The sequence below is a fragment of the Narcine bancroftii genome, chromosome 5 (assembly GCF_036971445.1).
Source record: "Narcine bancroftii isolate sNarBan1 chromosome 5, sNarBan1.hap1, whole genome shotgun sequence".
In the NCBI taxonomy this organism is placed as follows: Eukaryota; Metazoa; Chordata; class Chondrichthyes; order Torpediniformes; family Narcinidae; genus Narcine; species Narcine bancroftii.
The window spans coordinates 203,502,049-203,519,310 of NC_091473.1; the positions used below are offsets into that span (position 1 = coordinate 203,502,049).

Below are 17,262 nucleotides of genomic sequence, written 5' to 3' on the forward strand. Positions count from 1 at the left end.
CCACCATGGGATCCCACTTGGCCTGACCCACCACTAATCTTTTTGTAATAGTCCGAATTCCGAATGCAAACCCCCCCTTGGCTAGTATTAAGGGCTGTACTGGCCAACATATTGATACCCAGGATACACATGTCAATGGCAGCCACCAGGGAATGTAACGATACAGGGGAAGGGCCATCATCCACCGTGGCGCGGACTTTTATTTCCTTCGCCAGGGTGATCGCCCCTCCCATTCCTTCTATTCGAAATGTGGGTCCGTTCCAGAGGTCGGGGTTACCAGGAATCACCGAGTGCTCTGCACTGGTGTCAACCAAAGACAAGTATTGGCGATCATTACCCCCACCCCAGTGAATTGTTAACGGTATGTAAGGCCACGGATCCCCGTGTGTGCGCTGTGTCTCAATGGAGTAGACACGGGAATCCTGCCCACACCTTCAGGCTTCAGAAGGGTTCGGGGGCTTCCAGGAACACATGCTATTGTTATCCTTAAGAGCCTGTTTAACCCATTGTTGTTGCTCATCACGGGTAACTGGGGCAGGAGAAGCTGACTCGATAGAAGCAGCGGTGGGAGCAGAAGGCACAGCTGGGCCAGGAGGACCCAGCGGCTGGGGATGATGTTCCCCTGCCTTCCTCTTATAAAGGGCATACAGGACTGCAGTAGGTTTCCCATCAATATCACTTTTAGGTACGCCTAACTTTAACAAAGTTAGAAAAAGGTCCTTTCTGGTCAGTCCGTTATTAACAGCAGCCCCTCTCCTTTCATCCTGTCTGTCTGCTTTAACCTGGGTTGTACGTGAGTGGATTTTACTTCCCAACTCCAGTTCTTGGGAGTCCAGATAGGGCATGCACTGCCTCAGACACAATTATCGGACTAGTTACGGACAGGACCAGTCCCCGTATAGTAGGTTGGGCTGAACGAACCAATCGGGTATGCATTCCGGCTGTGAATAATTCTTCATCGGGGCTCCCCCCATGTACCCACATCCTCAAATGCCCTGCATACAAGGCAGAGGCCAGGGCCTGCTGACGAATTACTGCTATACCCTCCTCTGGGGTTCTCCAATTGTTTTGCAAATGTAAATTCCAATCTATTGGTGAGGGGTATACTTGTAGCAAGGCATCCCCTAGAGTAGTAAGTAAGTAATCCATCTCTCTCCCTCTACCCCGCAGCTCAGCAGTGACCCTGATATCAGTAGATAATGTTCCTAATCCCAACAATTCCTCTGGGGTTAAAAATACATTACCCCCCCCCCCCCACCTTGTTCCCAGACACGCAGGAGCCAGGCTGCCAGAGTTTCTCCTGCCTTTTGCCTAAATCGATCTCCAATGGCAGCCAGCTCTTTTACAGAGAAGTCACGTATCATTGATTGCTTCCGACCCCTGTTCCCACTTTGGCCCACAGGGCCCTCCACCCAGACTAGGGGAGGAGGCCGAGGCCATCCAGTAGAGGGAGTAGGCCATAGAGCATAAGCAGGGGTTTGGGTATTTTCCCCTGGGTCCACTTGGGAGACCGGGGTATCTATCCCTTCCATCTCTACCCTTACATCATCCCCCTTCCGTCTGTTTGGGAAGTCTGCTGCCGTATGGGGTGGGTGTGAACAGCAGGTGGAGAGGGCAGTACGTTAGGCACATGCTGAGGAGTATCTGCATCATTACCATGGTCATCATTCCAGATATTCCCATCCCAATCCTCAATTACATCAGGATTGTCACCATTCATTATCATGGCATGAATACGATATGGATCGGGTTCTACTCCATGCCTTTCCTTATCTGCAGAGAGCTGCTGCCAGAGTTTAATATTACGGCAGATCATTTGGACATGCTTTGGCTCTGTTCTGACTGGTGCGAACAATCTCACTCATCATGGAACAGCATTGTCGCATGGCTTCTAGCTCCTCCTCTAATTGCTTTCTTTTGCACTGAGATTCTACTTCTCTTTGAATTGATTCTGCTTCACGTTGAACGGAGTGGCATAATGCTGTGACCAGCAACCAAAAACCATTCGTCAGCGTCCCCTTTTTATCAGGAAATTTACTTTCTCGAAGGAGAGTGGCAACCCGCTCTCCCAGAGGTGCACTTGATGGGTCTAACTTCTCATCCCAACTAATGGGTGGTCCCAACAAAGTCAGGGTATTGGCCAACATGCCAAACCCATTGTCTTTGGAAGTACATCCAGGAATCAAGAACTGCTCAGAGCTCACCTCTTTCTTTCGGCGAAACATCTTGAGACCAACCCTGCTCGCAGCGCCAATTGTCTTGGGTAAACTTATACCTCTCATTTTGTTCATTTTAGATTGGTCACAGTGTTTGAGCTACCGAAAGAAAATAGACACACACACCGAGAGCACTTCAGTTTATACAAATGTTTATTACTAATTCAAAAGCTGATTTCACACTACAATATGCAAGCCCTTCCCAACTATACTTATCAACGCTTGGACTGGTCCCAACTGCCGAAGCGAGGCAACGACTGCACACTTGTAGTAGGTTGTCAGGGCGCTGGTAGCAGCTTCTCCACCTCCCCCGACCGGGACGTTGCTCGGACTCTGGCTTTTCTTCCTTCTTGACAAGGGGTGTTCCCATCCCTCGGAGAGTCTAAACTTCAGCAGCAGGACCACAGGCTTATATACCCCAAAAACAATTAATCATGCATCTACTCCTTCCAACATTTGTCAGTCAAAATCAAAACTGAACATTATATTCTACAATTTAGAAGATTAATTGTTATGGAACCGGGATGTTATGATTTCCTGGTTTATCTCGTAGATACAAAGACTTATTAAAACTTCTCGAGCAAGACAGGTTGTGACCAATTCGTCAATTTCAGAGTGTTGCATTTGACAACTGCTTTCCCTGGGCCTCACAGTGGAATTCCATTTCAAAGTGTATCTTCAGATAAGTCCCCATGGCTGAGTTTAATTACATCTGCTAGTTCTGAAAGTAAGGTGACCTGCGTGTGGACCCAGTGTCGTCAGTTCCACATAAGCAAAAAGCATCTGGGTACATGGTTTTAATCCTCCATTAGAGTTACTCATAAATTGTATATAACGATATTATTCACACAGCCTCAACGTATTTACATTGACATAGTTTCATGTGATTAAAGTGAAAATTCGGTAAGAAAACTAATGACCACAATATTGTAGCTAAAACACCAGAAAAGTTGACAAAAGCAGTGACTATAAAAACATCAGTAACAACGGAACCATCAGCGCGTGGTTGTAGTGGGTGGAGATGAAACCATGTGACTTGAAGCATCATTGTATTTGGGTAACTACGACAGCACTGATAGCATTGGAAGGGTCACAAAGTCAATCAGCCTTGCTGATATGTGAGCTGGACTTACAAAATAGGTTTTTGTTGTTATAACTTTCTTTCTTCTAAAAATATTTTTATTGAGTTCAACATATAAATCCTATAGACAAAGACTACTAATATAGCAAAAAATCATGTCATATACATATCACAAATTAATATAAATGTAATTCAAATCCATCCATATTTGTTGATTCAACATTATTTCTTAAAAATAATTCTGAATAGAAACCAAATGAGTTACCTTATACCTTATGAGTTACCTTGGTCATAACAGAGAGTAATATCTGTCTAATGTGATAATATGATCGAGGACAAACAGAATTGAACCCGTATATAATTGGTTATTCTAAAAAAAGAATGAGGTAAAAAATGAAAAGAAAACCAAAAAACACTAAATCTCCTCTATCCCCTCCCTCGAATCAAGGTTACCTTGTAGAAAAAAAACAGCAACCTTCAGAAACCAGACCAGAGCATCCAAATTACTTCAATCTGCCAATCATGATAGTATTCTATGAATGGGCTGTATGGGGAAGGGTGTGGCTGTCATGTGACAGCACTGCCTCCTACCTGTCGGAGGACACACCAGCTGCCAATCAAGGTTTTATCCTGCCCTGCCCATTGGTGCACACCTTGCTATTAGCACCATGCAAATTACCTGGACTGAACTTTCCAGCTTGCCTGTACTTGGCCTTGAGCCAATTTGTAATTGGATTAACCCTCCTGGCACCCGGCCATTTCAGCTTGCTAATGACCTGGGCTGGAACCTCCAGCACTATAAAGGTGCCATGTGCTTTTGTTCTCTCTCTTTGCCAGTTTGGGACCACCCTGATTTACTCCAGGCCTAGAAATGTAGAAGGGTGCTGGAGAAACTGTTGGTAAGATGTGCATTGTTAAAAGGGTTTGTAGCATAGAGCTGTGCCTGCACTGAGTCAAGGGGTGGTGGAGCATCGCAGTCATTGTGTGTGTGTGTGTGTGTGTGTGTGTGTGTGTGTGTGTGTGTGTGTGTGTGTGTGTGTGTGTGTGTGTGTGTGTGTGTGTGTGTGTGTATTGGAGGGTGTGTGTGTGCATGTGTTCCATCAGTTACCATTTCACACATTTGGCTTTTGTAAATAAAATCCTTCCCTACCAAAACTCTGTTCATAGTCCTTGTCTTCATGACCAATTAAACCTGTTTCCTCACTCACAACATGGGCCTCATCTTTTGAAAGTGAAAATTTATATTGATAATGTTGTATCTAATTTTCTCCAAGCTTAAATAGTATATGAGTAGGTAATGTCATCTTTCCATTTCAGTAAGACTGCTCATCTGGCTATCAATATGCTAAAAGCTAAAACTTTCTCTCGAGATGCAGACAGAAGTATATCTGGTTCATGAGAAAAACCAAATCAGGCAAGGTTCTATTTTGATCTTAAAACTATTGAAAAATGTTTTACCAAAATCTCCTTAAATTGAGACACTCCCAAAACACATGAATCAACGACGCTTCAAAAATGTTGCACTTCTCACGTAATGGATCAACAATTGCATAAAAACAAGATCATTTAAGTTTGGACATTTGTGTTTTATGTGCCACCTCAAATTGTAATAAACAATGCCTTGCACAAAATGAAGAATCATTAATCAAACTGAGAGTGTTATATTGAGATCTCACTCCCAATCATTCTTCATTCCAGCCATTGAGGCTGACCTTAAATCCAATAAATCATTACAAATACATGATATTAATCCAGCCTGAACAAACTGTGAATTAAATAAATATATCAAGAGGATTTGAATTTGTTATTTGCGGAAAATCACATAATTTTGGATGAACAAAATGCCTAACTTGAAAATATCTTAAAACATGTCTATTAGAAAGATTAAATTTAGCTGACATTTGTTCAAAGGAGCCAATGTTTTCTCAAATAAAAATATCTTTATAATGTTTGGTACCTTAAAGCCTGCATCTAATATGGACGGCTGAAAAAGATGGTTATCTATCATGGGCTAGCAAGAGAGAAACTGTTATAACCAAAGAATTTCCTAAGATGAGCCCATATTCCCAACCTATTACTCATGATCAGATTCTGCATCAATTTAGAAAAATAAAAGGAAAACTGGAACCTAAAATCGCCAACAGATATGATTTAAAAAAAAACTTTAGTTCCATTTCTACCAAAGAGAGACGATTCACTAATTTATCAAAATGTAATAATAAAAGTAAATTACAAATTTTAATTGCACAATGATAAAATCAAAAATTTGGAAGTGGTAATTCCTTTTAGTTATTTTAAAGATGGGCTTATATGTGAGGAAATAACCAAATCTAATGAGTTAAAGACAGATTTGGGAATGAAAATTGGTAAGGCTTGAAAAACGTATGATAATTTAGGTAAGATTTTCATTTTAATCAAATTGGTATGTCCAACCATCAATTTATCAGGTGATAGATAAGGTGACCATCCCAATAATAATATTTTAATCTGATTAAGAAATGCTAAGAAATTTTCCTTCAGTAAATTTTATAACTTTTTGTAATTGTAATACCTAGGTATTGAAATTAGTTTTTTGCTAATTTGAATGAAAAACTAAGATACATTGAAAAAGATCCCCTTACAGCTAATAGTTCACTCTTGTATAAATTTAATTTATAATCTGAAAACTGGCCAAATTGGGCAAGCAAAGTTAATATATTTGGTATAGAAACCTCAGGATTTGAAATAAAGAGCAATAAATCATTGGAGTAAAGAGATCCATTATCTTCAACCCCATTTCTATCTATTCCTTTAAATTCTCTACACTGTTGGAGATTCCAGAAGTATATAAAAAAGCAAAGGACTTAAAGTGCATCCATGATGCATTCCCCTATACATCTTTGATTGCTGTGAATTAGAACAAATTGAAGCCATGGGACATGAATATAATATTTTAATCCATTTAATAAAATCTGGATCTACATAAAATTTCCATAAAATAATAAATTAATATTCCCATTCTACCCAATCAAAGGCTTTCTCAGCATGTAATGAAAGAACACATTCCGTCATTGGTGTGGAGGGTATATATAATATATTCAATAATTGATGTATGTTATAACGAGAATAATGATTTTTAATAAAACCAGTTTGGTCAGAATCAATAATTATTTGTAGAATATTTTCTAATATCTGTGCTAAAACTTTAGATTACATCTTCATATCAACATTAAGTTATTAAATTGGTCTATTAGATGCACATTCTATTGATTCCTTCCCTTTTTCAGAATAAGAGATATACTAGCCTCATTACAAAAGAAGTGAAGCCTTTCATATTTAAATGAATCTCCCAGAACAAAACCATTTGGAGAAGGATTTGTAAAATTCTGCAGGAAATCCATCTGGTCCTGGAGATTTACCAAACTGCAATGATGAAATAGCAAGAGACATTTCTTCCTGAGAAATAGGTACTTCCAGACTTGTATGCTCATCCTAAGATAAGGTGGGTAAGTTAATTCCAGTCTAAAAACTCTGACATTGAAGTGAAATTATTATTAAAGTCAGAACTATAGAGATTAGAATAAAATTCTAAAAGTCTCATTAATTTTGAAATGATCCATTGTTATTCTATCCATTGTTATTCTATCATCTTTCATCCATATCTTGTTAATTTGTTTTTTTAACTGAGATTCCCTTCAATTGTACTGCCAGTAACTTACCAGATTTTTCACAGAGTATACAAATGACTTTTGCTTCTCAACAATTGCTGTTCAATTGTTTCTGGGAGATAAATGGGGCAGGCTTTTTAGTGTAGGTCAAATACAAACATTTTGAAATAGATATTATTTCAAATGCTGGAGCTCTGCTCATGCTAGGCATGTCGGGGCCAACAGCCTTTGCAAAAGCTTTGGATAGAGACTTCATGAATGGATTGTTGTTTACAAAAAGGCATCAGATGAAAGAATTTGTTGGAGCCACAGACTGTCTGGAGGGGAACTTGCTGTTCTCAGAGGGTCATGTGTTTTTGCAAGCAGAAACAGGCTTTTTCTCAGAGAGAGAGAGAGAGAGAGGGAGAGAGAGAGAGAGAGAGAGAGAGAGAGAGATCAGTTCTACAGTTTTACAGTCAGCAGCAGCAACTGGGACTGGAACAGGACAAGCTGGAAAGCTTGTGGAAAAACCCCATTTGGAAGATGGGTTGTGAGTGCTTAGTTCAGCCTGGTCTTCATGCAAAAGGAGTGGACTGGCTGTCTAATGTTTCACTTGGAATAAGAGAAACAAAAAGGCACTCTGTGGTGATCTGAAAAAAAGAGGTGATCATCTGCAGAATCCTGACAGGGCAAGTTTCTTCGGCAAGACACTGAATGGGTGATTAAAAAGGAATCAGTTGTGGGTGTTGTTAGGTCTGCTTTGTTCATGAATGAGTGAGTCAGACACCAGACTGAGTCGAAATCAAGGTTCTTTGTTCTTTATTACCGGATTGTAACACTTGCAACTAACAGTGTTAGTTGGAGAAGGCGCATTCTGCCGTTATCAGCAAGTGGTGTTTTTTTTATACCTCAGGATACGTACTTAGTAAATTATCATACCATTACATTGTCCAATGAATAAACTGTTGCTACCCTTCTCTGTTAGTCTGCTGCACATCATTCTTGTTAGTGCAAAGCTTATCTTGAGTGTACAAGGTCACATCTGCATTCTGTTACTCCTTAGTACTGGGTGACTCCTTCTCCGGTCCCATCTCATGATGTTTTTACCTTACAGTGTCCAGCATACAACAAATCTATCTCTGAAAACCGACAAGAACTTTCCTGAGCAGTAATTATTTACCTTACAAGCACTAAAGCCTGGTGAACTTTATAACTGTTAAATTCTGTGCACAGTATAAGAATTGTCTGAAACCAGTGAACTTGGAGAAGTGAGGTTGGATGGTGAACCAAAGAACTTTTGTGAACCTACACACACATTGCATACATGTGCACTTAGAATTAGAAGGGGGTTAAGTTAGGTTAGTTAAGTGAATAGTGATAAGTTAAAGTGTGATTCTGTTTTCATGTTTAAAGATAATTAAAAGCAACTTTTGTTTAAGTAACCCTTTGTCTTGGTGAATATCTATTGCTGCTGGGTTTTGGGGTCCTCTGGGCCCATGATACTGAATATGTAGAGAGAAGATCCAATTTGGTTTTAATTTAACTCTTCTTTTATATAATTCTGGATCTTTCTTTTGAGGAAATAGTTATCAAATTGTTTAATCTGATTAATTAATTCCAATCATTCTTTATTAGACTTTTTCTTAATATTGGCTGTATAAGAAATAATTTGTCCCCTCAAAAGTCCCAAACAATCAAATCAGACATTGTTGGGAAGGTATGAGTGTTAAAGAAAAAAGGTATTTGTTGCTCCATTAAATCTAAAAATTCTTTGCCTGCAAGTAGAAAGGTATCAAATCAACATTGTCTAGGAAAAGGGATCAGAAACATCCAATGTTAAAATGACAGGAGCGTGATCAGGTATAACTATTGCTTCATAGTCACACACTTTAGTCCAAGAAATCAATTGATAATCAATTTGAAAATGATCAATTCTAGAGTAAGAATGGTGTACATTTGGGGTAAAAGTATTCTCTATTATTAGGATTTTTTAATAACTAACTACAAGGATATTTTTATTTAAAAAATATCTTGCTGAAACACTGCACAAAACTTTTATAGACAGACATTCTGGTTGTCAACCCCTCTAATTGGGGTGTGCACCCCCCTGGTGATGCCAGTGCTGCATTGTAATGTTCTACATCCTATAAAAGGGTGGGACACATTTGGGCTGTTTTCCCTGTTACCTTGCAGCGCCTTGCCTCTCAGATTCCCATCAGCACCCCTTTGCACCTTCTATTCCACTTGTACGAAGTCACCTATCAACAGGTCGGCTGGCACAGGGTGGACATTGAGGCAGCAGACGAGGTCAAGAGTATGGGACTCTGAGCACTACCTCCTCTGCCAACATGCTGCCCTTGATATGAGGCTGGAACCCGATAAGCGCCAGTCAGATTAAGGCAATGGTTCACAACCTTTTTCTACTCACACACCACTTTAAGAAATTGCTATACTATCGGTGCTCTGCGATTAGTAAGAGATTGCTTAAGGTGGTCTGTGGGTGAAAAGAAAAGTTTGAAAGCCACTGTTTTAATCGTCCCTCATTGACTCATTATGTGCACAGGTTCATAGCTCCAAAGGAAATGGGCCAATGACAATTTTTCTCAAGCAAAATATTTCAGTAACAATTAGGTCCAGAGCAGTGATTCTCAATCTTCCCTTCCCATCTTAAACAATCCCTTACAGAGCACCGATGGCATAGGCATTACTTAAAGTGGGATGTGAGTGGAAAAAAGGTAGAGAGCCACTGGGTTAAGGGGGCCTGATTTTCCTCTCTAAAATATTGGTTTTGCTTTAAAACTCTCCCATCCATTGTTTGTACAGCATCTGAAAATGAGATTCATGATGATGCAACCTTATTTATTAAAATGTTACACTAACACTAATGAAGGTATCTGGTTTTCCCAGAGGGACTTTCTCAAATTGCTATATAAAAAATGGGATTCATGATGATGCAACCTTATTTATTAAAACATTTCACAAACATTAATGTTTTCCCACAGGGACTTTCTAAAATTGCTATATAAAAAATTATCTTTTGAAAGTTGAGTGGATTAGTTGAGATACAGGGAAAATGCACGCTCCACCAACAGGACTGCCTTATGTTATTTACTACACTGCTCTTGCCACCATCGCTATCCCAGGTAACTGGCATCAAAAAATATTTATTGGAACTCCGCTCTTTTATTTCATGAGTGCTGGCAGTCAAGTTTCAAGTTTATTTGTCATGTTATACGTGAAAGAGTGAGAAGGGTATTTCGCAGTCTCGGGAGTCATATCACTGTTTAAAGTGGCAGGGCAGGAGCACAGTGTCCCAATTATAAATATCAATTCACACAGAGCAAGGGCATCAAAGAAACTATCTTTAAATCTTTTATGGTGCTCACTTACACACCAAATGGTGGGATGGGGGGAAAATTGAGGGTGGCCCAGGTGGGAGTGGTTTTCAGTATGTTAGCTGCCTTACCAAAACAAAAAAGGTGAAATTAAGTCTTCAGATATCCATGCATTTTGCTCACTTCTGGGCGCTATATGCAATGTCAGATATGTTTCCATTAGAGTTGGAGTGGAGGTTCTCCAGAAACTTAGGCCCTACGACGAGTGTGGAAGGAGTGTGGAGGAGTTGAAATCAAAGACTGATTTATTGCACTGGTAGCTCTGCTTTTCTGGGCCCCTGGCACTGACTTCAGGGCCTCGACAACAGAAATATTAAGTAGAAGCAATTTGACTCCTTATCCTTCCTCCGCTGTTCGGTCAGTCTGACTTTGCCTGTATTAATCCATATCTCCTTTATGGGAAAAAAGTCTATTGATCTCTCTCTCTTTAAAAGCACCCGTCCGTATGGGCTGCGTGGTCAGTGCAGAATCAGGTTTATTGTCTTGCGACAGCAGAGTCATGCTTTGCATGGTGCAAAATTGCGATGAAATATAGTGGCGTAAACACAATATTTTAAAATAAATAATTAGCATAGAGAAAAAAAAGTGAGGCTCATTGCCCGTTCAGACATCTGAACGGAAGGAAGCTGTTTTTTGTAACATTGGGTGGGTGTCTTCAGGCTGGATCTTCTTCCTGTGGGAAAAGAGCATGGCCTGGGTGGTGAGGGGCCGTGATGATAGAAGCAGCTTTCTCAAGATACTGCCTCTTAAAGATGTCCTTAATGAAGGCTGATGCCCATGATGGCGCCGGCTGAGTTGACAACTCCTTTTCCCGTCCTGTGCTTTGGAACCTCCGTACCAGACGGTGATGCAACCAGTCAAAACGCTCTCCTTGGTACACCTGTAGAAAGTTGCAAGAGTTCTTGGAAAATCCCTTAAAACTCCTAATGACATCTAGCTGAGAAGCCTTGTTCAGGAGTTCATTGATATGTTGCCACAGGATAGATGGTGACACCCACGACTCCCCTCTCCACTGCTGATCCCTCGATGAGGGCTGGTATATGCTCTCCTGGTTTCCCCTTGTGAAGTGGACAATCAGCTCCTTATTTTCACTAGCGTGTATGTTCAAGGCTGTTGTGACCCCTCTGAACTAGCAACTATTCACTTCTTCATTACCATCTGTGATTCTACCACCAACCGTGATGTCATTGGCTAATTTGTAGATGGTATTGGAATTGTGCCTGACCACAGATTCACAGTCACATCCTTGAGGCAAGCCCATGCAGATTGGCACTGACTGTGGTCCTCCAATGAGCAAGCCAAAGATCCAGTTGCAGGTGGGAGGTGCAGAGGCCCAGGTTTTGAAGCTCGCCGACCAGTACTGAGGGGACGATGGTGCCGAAAGTGAGTTCAGTGGTTAGCACAACACTTCCACAGTGTCAGAGAACTGGGTGGAATCTAGCACTGACTGTATGTTCTCCCAGGGTTTGGGTGCTCTGGTATCCTCCCATCCTCCAAGGGTGTACGGTGCTGCTAGGTTTATTGGAGTATTTGGACAACATGGGCTCATGGACCTATTGCTGTACCTCTAAAAAATTTTAAAAATAGTAATTATGTACGCTTCAAAAGTTCACTTTCCGTTGGACCAAGGCCTAGTCCATTGGCTCATTCTGCTTAATTTGCTTGTCAAATCCTGTCAACATCCCAAGAGTCATTACATTCCTTCCATAACAAGTATATCTAGGGAGATGAGATTTGTCCACAATCGTCCAGGAGCTCTATCAACAGGCCCATAAACAAAGGCAGTTGGATGTCTTGCAAGGAAGCTCAATATGCTGTTCGCCCTCTTGGTTGCATGATGGACTCTCACATTAACTCACAGTGATCCATGCAAGAGGTTATAGGAGCTCCAGGACCTCTCAAGTTCTGGGTGTTTTCAAATGCTCTAATTTCTGTTCCTTATTGATAAAACTGACTCTTCACCTACTTGTACAACTGCCTCGTCCTGGTAAATAGAACCATAGAGCACTGCAGCACAGAAACAGGCCCCTTCAGCCTTTCTAGTCTGTGCCGGACCATGTTTTGCCTAGTCCCACTGACCTGCACCCAGTCCAGAGCCCTCCATACCCCTCTCATCCATGTACCTTTCCAAATTCTGCTTAACTGTTAAAATTGAGCCCACATTCACCACTTCAGCTGGCAGCTCGTTCCACACTCCCACCACACTGTGTGTGAAGAAGTTTCCCCTCATATTCCCCCTAAACCTTTCCCCTTTTGGATTTAACCCATGTCTTCTAGTTTGTGTCTCACCATCCATCAGTGGAAAAACATTTACTCTGTTTATCCCCCTCATAATTTTAAATACCTCTTTAGAATTTCCCCTCATTCTTCTACACTCCAGGCACTAAGGTCCTAACCTGTTTAACCTTTCCCTGTAACTCAGTTCCTGAGGTCTGAGCAACATGCTGGTAAACCTTCCCTGCACTCTTTCTACCTGCTGTTAGGTGACCAAAACTCCACACAATTCTCCAAATTTGGTCCCTTCTATGTCCTATATAACTTTACCATAACATCCCATCTCCTGTACTCAATACTTTGATTTATGAAGGCCAATATGGCAAAAGATCTCTTTACAACCCTATCCAAATGTGACACCACTTTCAAATCCCTCTGTTCTACTGCACTCCTCAGTGATTTACCATTGACCGTGTATGTCTTTTCTTGGTTTGTCCTTCCAAAATGCAGCACCTCACACTTGTCTGCCATTTTCAGCCCATTTTTCCAGCTGGTCCAGTTCCCCCATGCAAACTTTGAAAATCCTCCTCACTATCCACAATGTCTTCAATCTTAGTGTCATCTGCAAACCTGCTGATCCAGATCATTGATCTAGATGACAAACAACCATGGACCCAGCACTGATCCCTGAGGCCACACCACTAGTCACAGGCCTCCAGTCTGAGAAGCATCATCCACCACTACTCTCTGGCTTCTCCCATCCAGCCATTGTCAAATCCAGTACACTACTTCACCACAAATACCTGGCGCCTGAACCTTCCCGACTAACCTCCCATATGCAGGACCTTGTCAAAGGCCTTACTAAAGTCCATGTAGACAACATCCACAGCCTTTCCTTTGTTAACTTTCCTGGTAACATGCTCAAAAAACTCTATAAGACCAGTTAAACACGACCTACCACACACAAAGCCATGTTGACCAACCCTAATCAGATTCTGGCTCTCCAAATACTGTCATTGAAAATCCAATCTGTTGGAACTCCTTCCAATCATTCACCTACTACTGGCATCAGGCTCAACAGCCCATAATTTCCACTCCCTGCCGCTAACCTGCTCATGCCTATTTGCACCTTCTCTGATTCCTGCTCGGTTCTCACACTACATTCCAGTTTTGATTCATCAGCAAAGTGAGATCAACTGCACTTGGTGCCCTCAAGTAATTAATTGATACAGACTTTGCTCCCCATTGGCCACTGCCTCTCAACCTGAAGATCAGTAGCTTATTCCAATTTCCCCAAGCTTCTGGGATGCACAAGATGATGCCAGTGGAGAATATATCCATGGTAGGAAATCTGTTAAAAAAAGAAATGTGTCGAGGAACAGAGAAACCTTGCAATAGGCTTTAGCAGATCCTTGGAGGTAACAATGGTTCAGAAGTGATGGGACATGCTTACCTTATTAGAAAAGTGAGAGAATGCAAAACTATCGAGACTCTGGGAGACATACAAAACCCCGTCCAAACCATTGCTGGGGAACAGCACCCACCTATTATGCTTATGGCACAACAGGGAGAACAAGCCAATGCTTAAGTGAATGCTGACAGGGCCGGAGAATCATAACACGAGACTGACGAGGTGGAACTATTTTCTCTGGAGGCAGATCTAAGATTAGTTAAGATGTATAATGTTAGAGAGGAATGGACAAAATGGTCCTGCAAGGATTTCAATTATAACAGGTTGAAGAATGGAAGGTGTATTTATTTTTGAGATACAGCCCTGGTAATGTCCACTTGAACCCATACCATCCCAGTACACCCATGTGACTATGACATGTTAAAGGAAAACAAATCATCCACTGGGAATGATTTTAAAACATCCAGGTAGATGGAAAATCATGATAACATTCAAAGATTGCCTAGATGACTAACTGAATAGTCATAACCCAGAAAGCAGCTGATCGAGTAGGTGGAAATTAATATGACTGCAATATTAGCCAGTGTGGACACAATAGCATGGGTGCCCTCTTTCTGTACCATTGTACCATATATATTTATAAAGCCCTGACTCATCTCTCTCCCTCTCCTTCACTCTCTCTCTCTCTCTGTCTGTCTCTATCCTTCCTCTCTTTCTCCCTTCTCTCCCTCTTCCTTTCTTCTTCCATCTCCCCCTCTCTTGCTATCCACACTCATTCTCCCCTTCCTCTATTTCCCCTCTCTCCCTTCTCTATGCTTTCTGCCCCACTTTCTCTCTTCCCTTTCCTTTCCCTGTCTCTCCACCTCTGTGCGTCTCTGTCCCACCTTTCCTTCTCCATTCTCTCTCTGTCGCCCCTCTCTCTTTCTCCCCATCTTGCCCATTCTCCCTCTCTCTCTCTCTATATAGTGTGTGTGTGTTTTGATCTCGATTGCTGTCACGTCTCTCTCCCTCCATGTCTCTATCTCCATGTCTCTATCTCCGTCTCCCTACCTCCATGTCTCTATCTCCGTCTCCCTACCTCCATCTCTATCTCTCTCTATCTCCATGTCTCTGTCTTTCTCCCTCCATGTCTCTCTTTATCTCTATCTATCTCTCCATGTTTCTCTCTCTCTCCATGTCTCTCTATCTCTATGTCCATCTCCTTCCATGTCTCTCTCTCTCTCTCTCCTACAGCGAATATAGTGGCGATTGCAATCCTGTCGCGAGGGCGATGCGGCCTCTCCCGGTGTATCACACAGTACCTTGTGTCCATGGCAGTAATGGATCTCCTCGTCATTCTCACCGCCGTGATCGTCAACCGACTCAGTGGGATGTATTTCCCCGGAAGTTTCCTGTCAATCACCCCTGTGTGTAGCGTCAGCAATGTGCTAACTTTTGCAGCCAGGGTCAGTTCAGTCTGGTTAACAGTCAGCTTCACCTTCGATCGATTTATCGCTATTTCCTGCCAGAGACTTAAAACAAAATATTGCACCGAGCGAACAGCGGCGATGGTTATTGGGACCATCTGTACACTGGGCTGTTTAACAAACATTCCTTTTTACTTCATGCACGAGCCGATCTATGTCGTTGACAATGTCCCATGGTATTGCAGAATGAAGGAAATCCGCTATACATCTCCCGCATGGACAGCATTTGACTGGTTCGACTGTATTTTGACCCCATGTCTGCCGTTTGTCCTGATTTTGCTGCTTAACGCACTGACGGTCAGGCACATTCTGGCGGCGAGCAGAGCACGTCGGAGGCTCCGGGCCCACAGTAACGGGGAGACTCAGTGTGACCTGGAGATTGAGAGCAGGAAAAAGTCCATCATTTTGCTATTTACCATCTCGGGGAGTTTCATCCTCCTGTGGATGACCTATGTGGCCCAGTTTCTGCGCGTGCGCATTGTAAAGGATTTCACCTTCCAGAGTTTCAATGACCCGCGCTTCATTCTGCAAGAATCCGGGAACATGCTCCAGCTTCTCAGTTCTTGCACCAACACATTCATTTATGCAGCGGTCCAGAGGAAATTCAGGGAGGAATTAAAGAAAGCGGTTAAGTGCCAACTGAATCTGATTTCTATACTATTTATTCTGCGAAAGAAATTAATTCCAGATGTAAATTGTGTTTCATTAAAGTAGCAATTGCTCTCAAATGAACTCATGAAGGCATGAAATCGTTTTGTGGTGTCCGTAAGTCAAGTTTATTGTCATCTGATGGTACAAGGACAACCCGACGAAACTGAGTTCTCCGGTCCTCAGTGTAAAACACGCAGACACACACCCAGACATAACTCACACAGATAAACAATATGTATGTATTTCATCTGTGAAGATAAATACATATTGTTTTGTACAAATGAGAGTATCAGATGGTTAGTGTGAGCGGATTCTTGGGTCGTCCAGCGTTCTCCCTGCCCCTGGGAAGAAGTTCTTCCTCAGCCTGCGGCGCTGGCTCTGATCCTCCTGGATCTCTTCCCCGACAGGAGCAGCTGGAAGATGCTGAGTGCGGGGTGGACGGGATCCTCGATGATTCTGCTTCTTCAGACAACAATCCCGGTAGATCACGTCGCGGGTGGGGGGAAGACTCCGGTGATTCTCTCTATCACTATTCTGGACCCGTAGATCGAGCTCTGATCCAGATGGTAAATAGTGAAATGATGGGAAGATAACTACTACTACCTCACGTCAGAATAATGCACCGTGTGTGCCGTTGTATAGGACAACTCTGTATAGGATGATCCCGGTATTTCCACCTAAAATGTTGGGTATATCTTCGAATAAGACGACCCCCACCAAAAAAAAATCTGGTATTTGCCGCTGACCAGTGGATGCTGTTTAAAGCAAATTAACAATATTTTAAGAACAAACTCTCTTAAAGGTTTACATTTTATTTGGATGTTTTAAAATAAACCACTGCCGGCTCCTGTAACAGGCCTGCACAGAGCTGACAGCAGCCGGAACCAGGCGGACGGTCCCCGCGGGGGAGCGCTGAGACTTCGCCGACAACTAACCAGGCAGCATGTAGGTGTTGCAACTTCGTCGTCAAGGGAAGAATTTTAGACCCGTTGTATAGGACTACCCGGATTTTTAAGGTGAAAATTTCGTTTGCCCTTTAAACTGATGTATTGTAAATGTCACGTGAACCTACTGTATCAGTGCACAACTCTTCCTGTTTGTTGACAGCTGAAGTATTTGCATCAGTCAAGTGCTAACATCTCAGTTTGCTGCAATAGAGTCCACCCGTGCCAGGGACACGGCATTTCAATTTACAAACAGGG

At 42.1% G+C, this 17,262-nt stretch overlaps 1 protein-coding gene across 1 annotated transcript; it reads left to right on the forward strand.

Moving 5' to 3' along the window:
* The first annotated feature begins 9,996 nt into the window (after nucleotides 1–9,996).
* Nucleotides 9,997–17,044, forward strand: LOC138765478 (probable G-protein coupled receptor 139). The gene is made up of 4 exons (XM_069942516.1): nucleotides 9,997–10,066; nucleotides 15,177–16,036; nucleotides 16,468–16,540; nucleotides 16,917–17,044. The coding sequence occupies exons 1-4, from the start codon at nucleotides 9,997–9,999 to the stop codon at nucleotides 17,042–17,044; spliced, it is 1,131 nt and encodes a 376-aa protein (XP_069798617.1).
* The last annotated feature ends 218 nt before the right edge of the window (nucleotides 17,045–17,262 follow it).